Raw genomic sequence first — 12,477 nt, forward strand, 5'->3', positions numbered from 1 at the left:
AATAAGGCATAATGTATGTGGTAGTCCGTGGCTTCCTGTTGTCACTCGGCATGTGTTTCTAAGATTCAGCCACGCCATTATGTGTACCCGAAGAGCTGTTCTCTTCCTCATTCCACTTCACCACGTGTATACACCACAGATTGCACTTAGCGTTCTCACGTCAGTACCAGTGGGCAGTCGGGCTGTGTGTTTGATACTTTACATAAAACTTATTTTGCATAAAGATTTTTTATGAAAAATCTTGAACACGTTTTCAGGGGAAATGTGTGCAAGTGTCTACAGGGCTTTCACATTTAGCTGCTGTGACAGAGAGAAAGAAATACATTTTACATCACACTGACACCCGCACATCCATCGAGCACCCACTGGACAGACACAAGGAAAGCAAACATTTCAGGAAACGATGCTCATCTTATTGCTCATAATGCTATCTGATATTTTTAAATTTTTAAAAAAATTTTATCTCAGTCCTTTAAACTGATACCATAACTCATTAATGACTTGCAATCTGTTGTTTGGAAAACAACCCTCAACAGTATGCATTACCGAGGAGTCACAACGCTGTGGCGTATGCCAGTGTTCAGCCTCACCAGACAGTGCCAAATTGATTTTTAACGTGATAGTGCGATTTACACCTTGTCAGCAGCAGCTAATCTGTGAAACCATGTCCTTACCAACACTTGGCATGACGGGACTTAATTTTTGTGGGTGCAACATAGGAAAAAGATCTCTCACTGATTTATTACTGTTAAAGTTGAACATGCTTTCACATGCTTATTGTCATTTGCATTTCTTCTAATGCTAAATGCCTGCTCAATTTTTCTTTTTTCTTTTTCTTTATGACTTTTAGGGATTCTTTGATTTTTGTATTGATAGATGCTATAATTATATTCTCCAAGTTTGTGGCTTCTCTTATATTTTCTTTATGGTGTCTTGATTAACATAAATTCTTACGTTATAATTGAATTTATCTTTTATAGTCGCATTTTTCTGTGCCTTGTCTACTTTCAGGTCATGAAATGTATATATTTTAAAGTTTGAGGGTTTATCCTTTCAATTGGATTCTTGATTCTTTTAGAAATTTTTGTCTGTGGTTTGAGGAAGGGATCTGTTTCATTTTTCCTCCCTTATGGACTGTCCATTGTTCCAGAACCATTTCCCGAGTTGGCTGTCCTTCCCCCGTGTCTGCATGGCCTCTCTGGACTTGATTAAATTCCATATGTGGGAGAGTGTTTGGGGCTATTTTGTTCCTAGTCTGTGTGCATATCTTTAACCCAACAATACACTATTACAATTATACTAGGTTTATAATAGTATTTTATTATATAATATATATGGTATATTATTATATTTGAAATATAATTCAGAATTATGTTGGCTATTCTGGGTATTTTGCACTTTCATATAAGTTGTGGAATCAATTTGACAAACAAGTTCCTTAAAAAACCCCTTGCATACCACCAGCAATTCCACTGCTGGGATTATACCCTAAGAGCCCTGAAACACCAATCCAAAAGAACCTATGCATCCCAATGTTCACAGCAGCACAATTTACAATAGCCAAGTGCTGGAAGCAACCTAAGTGCCCATCAGTAAATGAATGGATCAAAAAACTATGGTACATTTACACAACAGAATTCTACAGAGCAGAGAGAAAGAAGGAGCTCCTACCCTTTGCAACAGCATGGATGGAACTGGAGAACATTATGCTAAGTGAAATAAGCCAGGCGGTGAAGGACAAATACCATATGATCTCACCTTTAACTGGAACATAATCAACAAAAGAAAAAAGCAAGCAAAATATAACCAGAGACATAGAAATTAAGAACAATCTAACAATAGCCAGAGGGGCATGGGGAGGAGATAACTGCATGAGGGGAAGGGTTTTCAGGAACTACTATGAGGTACACATGGACAAAACCAGTGTGGGAGGATGGCAGCAAGGGGAGGAGGTGGGTTTGGCTGGGGTTGGGGAGAGTGGTTGGGGGAAAATGCAGACAACTGTAATTGAACAACAATAAAGTAATTTAAAAAAACCCCTAGCAGATAGACACAAGAGGACAAATACTGTATGATTGCACTTATATCAGGTATCTAGAGTGGTCAAATTCCTAGAGACAGAGAGTAGATGGGGCCCTGGCTGGTGTGTCTCAGTGGGGTGGGCATGGTCCCACAAACCACACAGTTGCCAGTTTGACTCCCAGTCAGGGCACATGCCTGGGTTGCAGGCCAGGTCCCGGTTGGGGGTGCACTGGGGGCGCTCAAGAGGAAACCGATTGATTTTTCTCTCCCTCCCTCTCTCCCTCCCTTCTCCTGTCTCTAATTAAAATAAAATAAATAAATAAAATCTTAAAAAAAAAAGAGAGAGAGAGAGAGAGAATCTGGTGGTTACCAGGGCCTAGGAGAGGCAGGAATGGGGAGTCAGCGCTTGACCGGGATGGATTTCAGTTTGAGAGGATGGGAGCTCTGGAGACGACGGAGGTGACACAGCGACGTCAGTGTGCTCACTGCCCCAAACTGCACACTCAACATGGTTAAATGGTATATGTTGCCATAATTTTTTTAAAAATCTGCTGGAATTTTCTTTGAAATTGTGTTAAATCTATAGATTTGCATAAGATTGACATATTTATAAAATGATCTTCCTCAGAGATTTGAATTTCGTGTCTTCCTGAGTTTTATAATATTCTCCATATGTAGTACAACCTTTCCTAGGGTTATTACTAGGTACTTTAAAAGGATATGTTTAAATTATGGGTTTTTGTTGTTGCCAGTTTATTTTAAACACATTTGAATTTTGTATGTAAACCCAAGCATAAATAAATATTTCCTAACTATGTCTATAGATTCTTTGTTTTTTTTCCCCGTAGACAGTCATACCATCTGCAAATAATGATTTCTTTCTCCTTCCTTTCCAGTTGTTATAGAAGGTGCTCTTTTTCATATAGAAGGTGCTCTTTTTCTTATTACTGGTTTTATTTTATTATTTTATTATTTTATTTTTTCTTTAAAAATAATTTATTCACGTGTGATCACAAGGTACAGGAGTGTGCAAGGGCTATGCCTGTGACTCCGAGGCCGGCAGCCCCCGGCTGTGCATCTCTAAGTGCTCTTGGCCAACACCAAGTTCGTCCTGTCCCCTCGCTCGCTCACATCCTAGGGCTGCAGGGTATGGTGTCTGATGGTGTGGGAAGTTCAAGAGTTTTCCAGCTCATCGGTAACTACTGAAAGGGAACTAGCTGTTCCAAGGGTTGGTTTCCCAAAACTCCTGTGGATGAGGTCGTCACAGGCAAATTATGCTGCACAGCTTTTAGAGCCACGTCTGCTTTTTAAAAGGCGTTTCTTAAACAGCAGTGACTAATAAGGCCCCTTCTGTGTTCCCAGCCTTCTAAGGCCCAGGGTGCCCATGGCCCCAGAACAACAGCCCCTGGGGGCCCCCCACATCTTAGGGTGGTGATGGAGGAAGGGCAGGCCTGGCCAAGCATGAGGAATTACCAGTCAATTTTATTGGGCTCAGACTAGGAGTCCGTGGGTCTTGAGGACCTCTGTGTATCTATCAATTTTCTTCTCCAAGTTCTTTTCGGCCTGTTTGCGTAGCCTCATGAGCTGCTTTTTCTTCCAGTAATGGATCTTGGCCTTCTCCTTCCTCTTCTCCTCCAGAGCGGCTGTCACTGCCTGGTACTTCCAGCCGACCTCATGGGCCGGGCGCCCCAGGTAGGAAAACTTCCGTGTGGGCTTCAGACACACCACCTTGAGGGCCGCAGGGACCACCATTCGCTTTTTCTTGTCATAGGGTGGTGGGATACCATCAAACACCTTGAGGTGGTCCAAGGCAGCCTGGCCTCGCTTGGTCTTGTGGGGCAGCATGCCTCGCACGGTCCGCCAGAGGATGCGGCTAGGGGCTCGAAAGTGGTGAGCGCCACGCGATGGGTTGGTGTTCATCCACTTGCGGAGGAAAGCCAGGTACTTCAGCTTGTTTCTGTAGAAGTTGCCAGAAATGCTGATGCCTTCACAGCGCACCACCACCACCTTCCGGCCCAGCAGAGCCTGCTTGGCCACGATGGCCGCCAGGCGGCCCAGGAGATGGCCTCGGCCGTCCAGCACCAGGACCTGCCCCTCTGCCGTCTTAGGCAGTGGCCTGGGAAAGCTTATTACTGGTTTTAAAAAGAATTAGTTTAACATTTCACTGTGAAGAATATTTGTTAAACTTTTTTATGGACACACTTTAGTTCTTAAAGAAGCTTCATTTATTTTTAATTTTAACATATTTTTATCTTTAATGTATTTTTATCATTACTAGATGATGAATTTATATTGATTTACTGCAACTAATTGTTTGCATCTATTGAAATGATTTTATGATGTTTCTTTTTTAGTCTGTTAATTTGCTAAGTAACCTTTGTAAATCTTTTAATATTTAACTATCCTTGCATGCTTGAGAAACACTCAGTTGTGTTATGCTGTGGTACCAGTTTTATATTTTCCCGGGCTTGCCTGGCTTGTTTTATTTATTTTTTTTCCTTTAGGGCTTTTGTATATTGATTGGCATGTCTTTCCTTTCTTGTACTTCCCTGATTTGGATTTATATCACGTTTTTCCCGTCTCATGAAGTTATTGAGGGAGTAGTTTCTTATCCTGTGGAAGAATTTGATAGTTACTTGAAACCTGTCTGGGGCTGGGGGTTTAAACTGCTGACTCAATTTGCTCAGTTGTGTTAGGGCCACTTAGGCTTTCTTGTGTCAGTTTTAGGAAATGGTCATTTCATAGAAATTTATCCATTTAGTTTTGCACTTACTGGTATAAGATCCTTCACACTACTCTCTAATTATATTTTTCACTTCCACGAATCCATAGTTATGTCTCATTTGTCATCCCTAAAATTATTCCTATGCCTTCCCTCTTCTGTATTGTTGTATAGTTTAATCTCATCAGATGCTTGTCTAATTCATTTTTTCTCAAACAACCAGCTTTTCCCTTTATTAATGTTTTATGTTGTGCTTCTGTTTTCTCCTTCATTGGTTTATGCTCATATATGTATTGTCTCTTTTATTTTACTTTTGAGGAGCTGACATGATTTTTCCTTTTGTGTATTTTTAAAACTGTTACTTTTTATTTGGAGGCAGGTTATTGGGCTCCATAACCCAAATGTAGTGGGCTACTTTCTGAGGAAGATGTTCGTGAGAAAATATATCTTACATTGCTGATTGAAAACGTGGGAAGCACAGAAGTGATGGTATGGGGCTCTTCATGAATGTCGGCATGAAGTGAAATTAAGATATCTGTACTCTGCCGTTTCCCCCCTTTTTTACTACTGCTCAGTTTCCTGTTCATTCAAACTGCAGTCTATCTTATCAGCGCCAGTATCCGAGAACTGTTTCCCTTAAGAGTCTTAATGTCTCAATTTGTCCAGCACACTCCACGAAGTCAGTGCATCTTTTTAATATTTCTAGTCCTGCGTGGACGGTTTGTAGTTCCGATAGCCTTCCCTTCATTAGTTTGAAATTTCCCAACCTATAAGGAGTTGAGAGAACAGTAGAGTTTCCATCACAATCAGTTCCATCCATTCAGCAACCTTGTTCCCAGACTGGCCACGCACATCTGCCCTCTCATTTCTTTTCCAGGGAGCAGAGCAGGGCTCGTCCCCATCACTCTGAAAGTGTTACAGACTCCCACACACATGCAACTCTCTACTCCCAGCAAATTTTCCAGGACAGACTTGAGATGCGCCAAAGGCAGTTTTCCAATTGTAAATATTTAGAAAGTTCCAGTCCATTTATTTTTGTGTCGGTTTTTAACCTCCAAAACACTACACATCTCTCTCCCACACATTTAGACCTACTGATTCAGTCTGTCTTGTTTATCTATGTAAGTCCCAAAAGCTTATTTGCTCTAATTTTTATGTATACTAAGAAGAGCGTCTGTCATCCACACTGTGATGTGGGCACTTGTCTGGGCACCGGTGATGCAGCAGTGACAGGTTCTCAGCCGTGTGGGGCTTAGGCTCTCACAGAGCAGTAGGATGGCAGTCACAGTGTAACTGAACAAAAACGGGTTTGGCTGCGTGTCGCCACAAAAGCGACACTTGTGAGGCGGATGCTGGTGCAAAAGGGAAGAGGTTTTATTCAGGTGCTGCACAACCTGGGAGAATGGCAAACTCCCATCTCAAAAACCATCTTCTCTTTCTGCCATGGAATTAAAAAGTCCAACTGTGTCCTTAGCAGGACCAAGACAAAAGCCAGTGTCCAGAGTTGCTGCTCTATTTCAAAGTACAGTCCTTTGGAGCCCTCAGGCAGCTGCTAAGTGGTCTTAGCCCTCATCCAGGCAGCTTAGCTTGTTCCTAGCTGCTGTCCATCCCAGGCTCCCTCCTGGAGCCTGCGTGTGGGGCCTGCATGGTCATGTTCTCCAGGGCGAGAGAGTGCACAAACGCATGGACCAGTGCATCACCAGGTGGGCAAGAGAGAGCCAGAGAGGCTCCTTGAGGCCATGGGCCACGCGACTGCTAAGGCCCCTGGAGAGAATGGGCAAGTGCCTCATTTGAATGCAGGTCACAAGCAAGAGAGAGAGAGCTTATTTGTTCCCCTGGGATTATATTAGCTTAGATGCGGTACGGACCAGGCACTTTCTCAAAATACCAATCAATTACCCGAACTTTCGTGCACTTTAGGTAGGTCCACATCTCAATCAATGCCTTTTTCCCCAGGCTGGATTGACAGGCCTCTTTGGTCCAGCACCTTCCCCTGTGCCGTTTTGATTTCTGTGGCACATGTGCCTGCCTTCCCTGGTCCTACCCTCAATCTTGTACTAGAGGAGGAGGGGAAGGGCTTTTCTTTTCTATTCAATTATCTTGCCAGCTTTTCATGTGCTCAGTGTAAGAACCTCCCTTTGCTGCCATCTTGGCCAGTGGGGGGACTCCTTGGTGCTCCAACCGACTGTTTTATGGTAACAGCTGGACATGAGAAGATGGAGACACGAGGAAAGATGGGCTGCGAACTTCCTGGTGCCCTGGAATCCCTTCAGTTAATAGCTAGTCTGTGGACACCCACTGAGTCTCCTCACCTGGACTCCAGGCGGAGTGTCATTGTGCTAAACAGGCTCTATGAGACTAGGTGGCAGGGCACAGCTCTGGGTATTTTGAGCCTGTTTGAACCTAAGCCTCTTAACTCCTCTGTGCCTCAGTTTCCTCATTTGCCAAATGGCGAAGACAGAAATTCCTGTCTGCTAAAGAAAGTCACCCTCTTTGTGGCATACCCTGCCCTGTGCTTGCCCACAGCCCTCTCACTGCCCCTCCTGCGCCTCGCCCCTAAAGTCCAAGTGTCCCCTGAGACAAAACCCGAGCTCGGGTGTGTTCTGCCCATGTGGACTTGACCAGGTTAACACATTTTGCTGAGCCTCAGTTTCTCAAACTCGACATTGGATAATTATAGCATCCATATCATAAAATTATTGATATCATCGAGTAATCCACAGCAGTAATTAGCACAGTGCCTGATACATACTGTATTTAAGGAATAGTACTCATCGACAAATACTTTGTGACACATATTTTATTAAAGCTATTCACTTTTCATCATCATTATAACACAAGCCCAACAATGGTTGAGTAAGTTAAGATAAACCCACTTAATGGAAGTTACATAGCTGTTAATGAAGAAAAACTGTATAAAATATTGAATGCTACTTATCATACAGTTGTGGTGGAAAAAGCAGGAAATCAAATTATCTTTATACCACAAGGACCACCACATAGGACAAACTAGAGCCAAGCACTCATCAGAAAACCACCGACAGGAGCATGTGGCAGGGGCGGCCGTGTGTGCCGACAGCACTTTTTTACTGGATGAACGTTCCTTTGAAAACACACGCCCTGTGTATTCTTTTTCAGATGTATTTCTTGGTGAAAACAAAATAATAATGATGACCATAATAATAATAATGATAATAATGACTGTATTTGTCCTTCAGTTTCCTGGCATTTAACATGGACCCAGTTGGTAACTCACCTTTCCGTTGAAAGCAGTGAATTTTCATAAAAGTGTTCTTCATCGGAGTTTGTTGGCCAGAATACATTATAAGGTAAGGATACATTGTGTTATAGTTGTCCTCTTGACATGTGTTTAAGGCATATTCTTACTGGTGAACTGTCTGCTGAATGTAGTAGGTGCGGAGTCAGTGTAATTATAAGCTTCTGGAAACACCTGGACTTCCTACAGTCCACTCTGCATGACCGCCTGCCTGCCCTGGAGGCACTGGTGCTGCCATGTAACCCTTTTGCGCTCATCTTTTAGAATTCCACCTGCCAGCATCATTTGGCTGCTGTGGGAGTTGGTAGATGGAGTAATTTTTAGCCCTTAACAGAATTGAAAAGTCATTGTCTCTATGTATAATGGATACATTGTTTTCTGGGGAAAAGTGTGCCAGGCATGTGTAAAAAATTAACCATTTGATTAGCCTGAGACACTCTCTTTCCTATTAAAACATCCATGACGCTCTGCAAAGATACAGAACCTTGCATCAGCATTGGTAGAAATATAAAGGGAATGTTCACCAAGCACAGTGCCAATGGGGCTGGTTTGAGAAAACACCCCCTGCCCCAGCTTATATCTGTTTTATCTTCTAATCACAACACTGAATAGACAAGAAGACTAAAGAGAAGGATTTGCTTATCCCAACCTCTGCCAGGCTGAGGGGGTCAGGGCTCTTGGAACCTGAAACCAAACCACTGTTACCCTCTGCATGGGAATTAGCCAAAATCTGGGCCCCATGTAATTTTCCTTTAGTTTCATGTCAGTTCCAAGATCATATCTTCCCATAAACACAGAGTGAGTAGAGGGAGAAGGATGAGTGGCACAGGAGATAGGTATTCCCTTAGGAAATGCTCTGGAGACAGAGCATCCCTGGGAGCACGTAGTGGTCAGGATCCAACCTGGTGGAAAAGGGCCGGACTGATGAGTACCTGTTGGGAACTGGGCCGTGTGGTGCAAATCAGACCACCCACCATGTACTGGGTTGGCCAAAAAGTCCATATTGTTTTCTCCGTAAAATAAAAGACACATTGTTCATTTTCACCAATAATTTCATTGCTTTGGATATTTTGAGTATGTCAGCTATCTCCCACATGGTATAACAGTGATTGTTCTCAGTTAATGTCCCAATTTGATTGCTATCAACTTCAACTGGTCCACCCAACCATGGAGCATCGTACAGTAAGAAATCTCCATCACAAAACTATGCAAACAACTTTTAACACATTCAGTCAGTCACAGCATCTTCTCTACACACTACACAAATCTTTTTTTTTTGCGTTTCAGTTGCATTTTTACCTCTCTTGAAATAATAAAACATAATATGCAAAAAATGTTGCTTATTTTCTTCCACCTTCAATATTAAAATGGCTACACAAAATTTGCCAATTTTGATGTTTTTTTAAATGCACACTGATATGATAGCTGTCACAATCTAACAAAATTGTTTTGAATGAAGTTAAAGACAACTAAGTGCCATCTTATGGAAAAACAGAACGAATGTTTTGGCCAACCCAATACATTTCTGAAGTGAGGCCATGCCAGATGCTAAGTCACTCCAGGTAGCCTGCCCTTATCAAACATGTAGACAACTAAAATGAGAGAAGGATGCCATTGAAGGCAAAAATGTTGTAGCTGCACCAGTGAACGGAATTAACAATGGATAAAATGTAATCTATGAACCCCCTTTCCAAGACTGTGTAAAATAAAAAGATGGAATGGCAAGAGATATCATAATAGATGCAGAATGAAAGTCGTAAAAATCCAACCTGTGGATAACAAATATTCCTGACAATGCTGGTACAAAAGGAGCAGAAATAATAATCACGGACATGATAGAAAAATATTTTCCTGAGTTCCGGCCAAGATGGAGGTGTAGGTAGAAACCCTTTGTTTCCTTGCACAACCAAAAGGAGGATAACAACCAATCTAAAATCAATAAACAACCAAAAGCACCAGAAAGTCAAACTGCATGGAACTCCAACAACCAAGGAATTAAAGAAAAAATCAACCAGAACAACCAGACCAGTAAGGCAGCGGACTCTGCTGACCAACTCAGAAAAAGCAAGGCAAGGCAGCAGAACCTGGGGGCGGGACTGGCTGCTGAGCTCAGTGGGCTGTGAGGGTGGGGCTGACTTAAGGGAAAACTGAGACTCAGAGTTGATAGGCAGTTGCTACGGTGGCAGAAACTCCCAGTCTTACCTGAGAGTCCCTTGGAAAGGGCCCTAGAGACAAGCAAGGGAACTGCACTGTTCCCTCTCTGTCCACCCCCCCCACAGGCAGCGCAGCAGCACAGCAAGGAGGGTTGCCTCCCCTGGTGAATACCTAAAGCCCCGCTCCCTTACAACTTATCAGCTGCGCCAAGACAAAGAAATATGGCCCAAATGAAAGAACAGAGCAAAACCTCAGAACTAAGCGATGAGGAGATTGCCAACCTATCTGATGGAGAATTTAAAGCCCTGGTAATCAAAATGCTCACAGAACTGATTGAATTTGGTCAAAAAATAAGAAAACAAATGAAGGATACCCAAAATGAAATAAAGCAAAATATTCAGGGAACCAGCAGTGACAGGAAGGAAACCAGGACTCAAAACAACGAGTTGGAACAAAAGGAAAAAATAAACATCCAACCAAAACAAAATGAAGAGACAAGAATTCAGAAGAGTGAAGAGACTCTTACAAACCTCTGGGGCAACCTGAAACAATCCAATATCCGAATTATAGCAGTACCAGAAGGAGAAGAGGAAGACCAAGAAATTGAAAACTTATTTGAAAAAATAATGAAGGAAAACTTCCCCAATCTGCTGAAGGAAATAGACTTCCAGGAAGTACAGGAAGCCCAGAGAGTCCCAAAGAAGTTGAACCCAAAGAGGAACATACCAAGGCACATCATCGTTAAGTTACCCAAGATTAAAGATAAAGAGAGAATCCTAAAAGAAGCACGAGAAAAGGAGACAGTTACCTACAAAGGAGTTCCCATAAGACTATTAGCTGATTTCTCAAAAGAAACCTTGCAGGCAAGAAGGGGCTGGAAAGAAGTATTTGAAGTCATGAAAGGCAAGGACCTACATCCAAGATAGAGTCATCCAAGGTGACACTATCCAGCAAAGCTTTCATTTAGAATGGAAGGGGAGATAAAGTGCTTCCCAGATAAGGTCAAGTTAAAGGAATTCATCAATACCAAGCCATTATTATATGAAATGTTAGAGGGATTTATCTAAGAAAAAGAAGATCAAAAATATGAACAGTAAAATGACAACAAACTCACAACTATCAACAACTGAACCTAAAAGAAAAGAAAAACAACAAAAACAAAAACTAAGCAAACAACTAGAACAGGAACAGAATCGGAGAAATGGAGATCACATGGAGGGATTTTAGTGGGGAGGGGGAAGGGTGGAATGGGGGGAAAAGATACAGGGAGGAAGAAGCATAATTAGTAGGCATAAAATAGATGGGGAGAGGTAAAAAATGGTATAGGAAACAGAGGACTCAAAGAGCTTATATGTACAACCCATGGACATGAACTAAGGGGGGCGGGGAATGCTGGAGGGTTTGGGGGGCAGGGTGGAGGGGGGATAAAGGAGGAAAAGTTGGGAAAACTGTAATAGCATCATCAATAAAAAATACCTAAAAAATATTTTCCTTAGTGTAAAAAAAAAAATCAAGATTTTGATGGGGAAAAAATGCCTATATCTGGATATAGCCTGTAAATCCAGAGAAAAAAGATGATTGTGTAAGCAACCAGACAAAAAGTAATACCTTACCCACAAAGGGAAAAATTAGCTAGCTCCTGTGCTTATCCACCAGCTCTGCGTGGAGAAATACCTGCTTCCTCTACAGATGAAGCATCCCGATCGAAGCACACCACTCCAAGCAAGTTTAACCCGCGAACACAGGCAGTGGAGAGGTGTTTTCAGGTATCTAAGAACCAGAAGCAATTTCACCCATTTGGCCTTCTTTAAAAATTATTCAACTAATGGGGGACAGGGGCTGGCGGGTAAGTATTGTCATTTGCTGTCTCTCAAGTGGATAACACTAAGGCATGTCCTACACAGACTGAGCCCCAGTTTCCACAGTGGGGCTCAGCTCGAGCATATGTCCTCGTATTGACCTTCTCAGTTTTACTCTTTGGTCCCTTTCCTGAGATCACTTCTAAAATAACCCAACAGTGTGTGAGCTTGTAAAAAAATATTATTCAAAAATGTACTCTATAGGACATTTAAAAATCAAAATTAATAACTCAAAAATAAGAGAGTGAAGATCTAAAAGGATAGGTGGTCCTGTGAAACCAATCAGTACATATGTGTTTTTAAAATATAGTTACAAAGTTCAGAGGCTAAAAATGTTTGTGGTTTTTTTTTTTTTTGCGGGGGGGAAACATGATTAAAAAAAAGCCCTTGACTAATTGGTTATATAATAGATTGGGTTTATAATATATTTTAAGGTAAGATAA

The 12,477-nt window shown here is 42.0% G+C and overlaps 1 protein-coding gene and 1 pseudogene across 2 annotated transcripts in view; one reads left to right on the forward strand and one right to left on the reverse strand.

The window, feature by feature from the left end:
- Window positions 1–12,477, forward strand: part of ACOXL (acyl-CoA oxidase like) — a 270,737-nt gene that overhangs the window by 169,051 nt on the left and 89,209 nt on the right. Inside the window, 2 exon segments of the mRNA XM_053924460.1 lie at window positions 7,963–7,991; window positions 7,994–8,073. Of these exon segments, the coding sequence (XP_053780435.1) occupies window positions 7,963–7,991; window positions 7,994–8,073 (109 nt within the window).
- Window positions 3,468–4,141, reverse strand: LOC112319407 (large ribosomal subunit protein uL13 pseudogene; annotated as a pseudogene). The gene has a single exon (XR_011651291.1). The product of XR_011651291.1 is annotated as a large ribosomal subunit protein uL13 pseudogene (transcript).

Source organism: Desmodus rotundus, chromosome 5 (genome assembly GCF_022682495.2).
Source record: "Desmodus rotundus isolate HL8 chromosome 5, HLdesRot8A.1, whole genome shotgun sequence".
In the NCBI taxonomy this organism is placed as follows: Eukaryota; Metazoa; Chordata; class Mammalia; order Chiroptera; family Phyllostomidae; genus Desmodus; species Desmodus rotundus.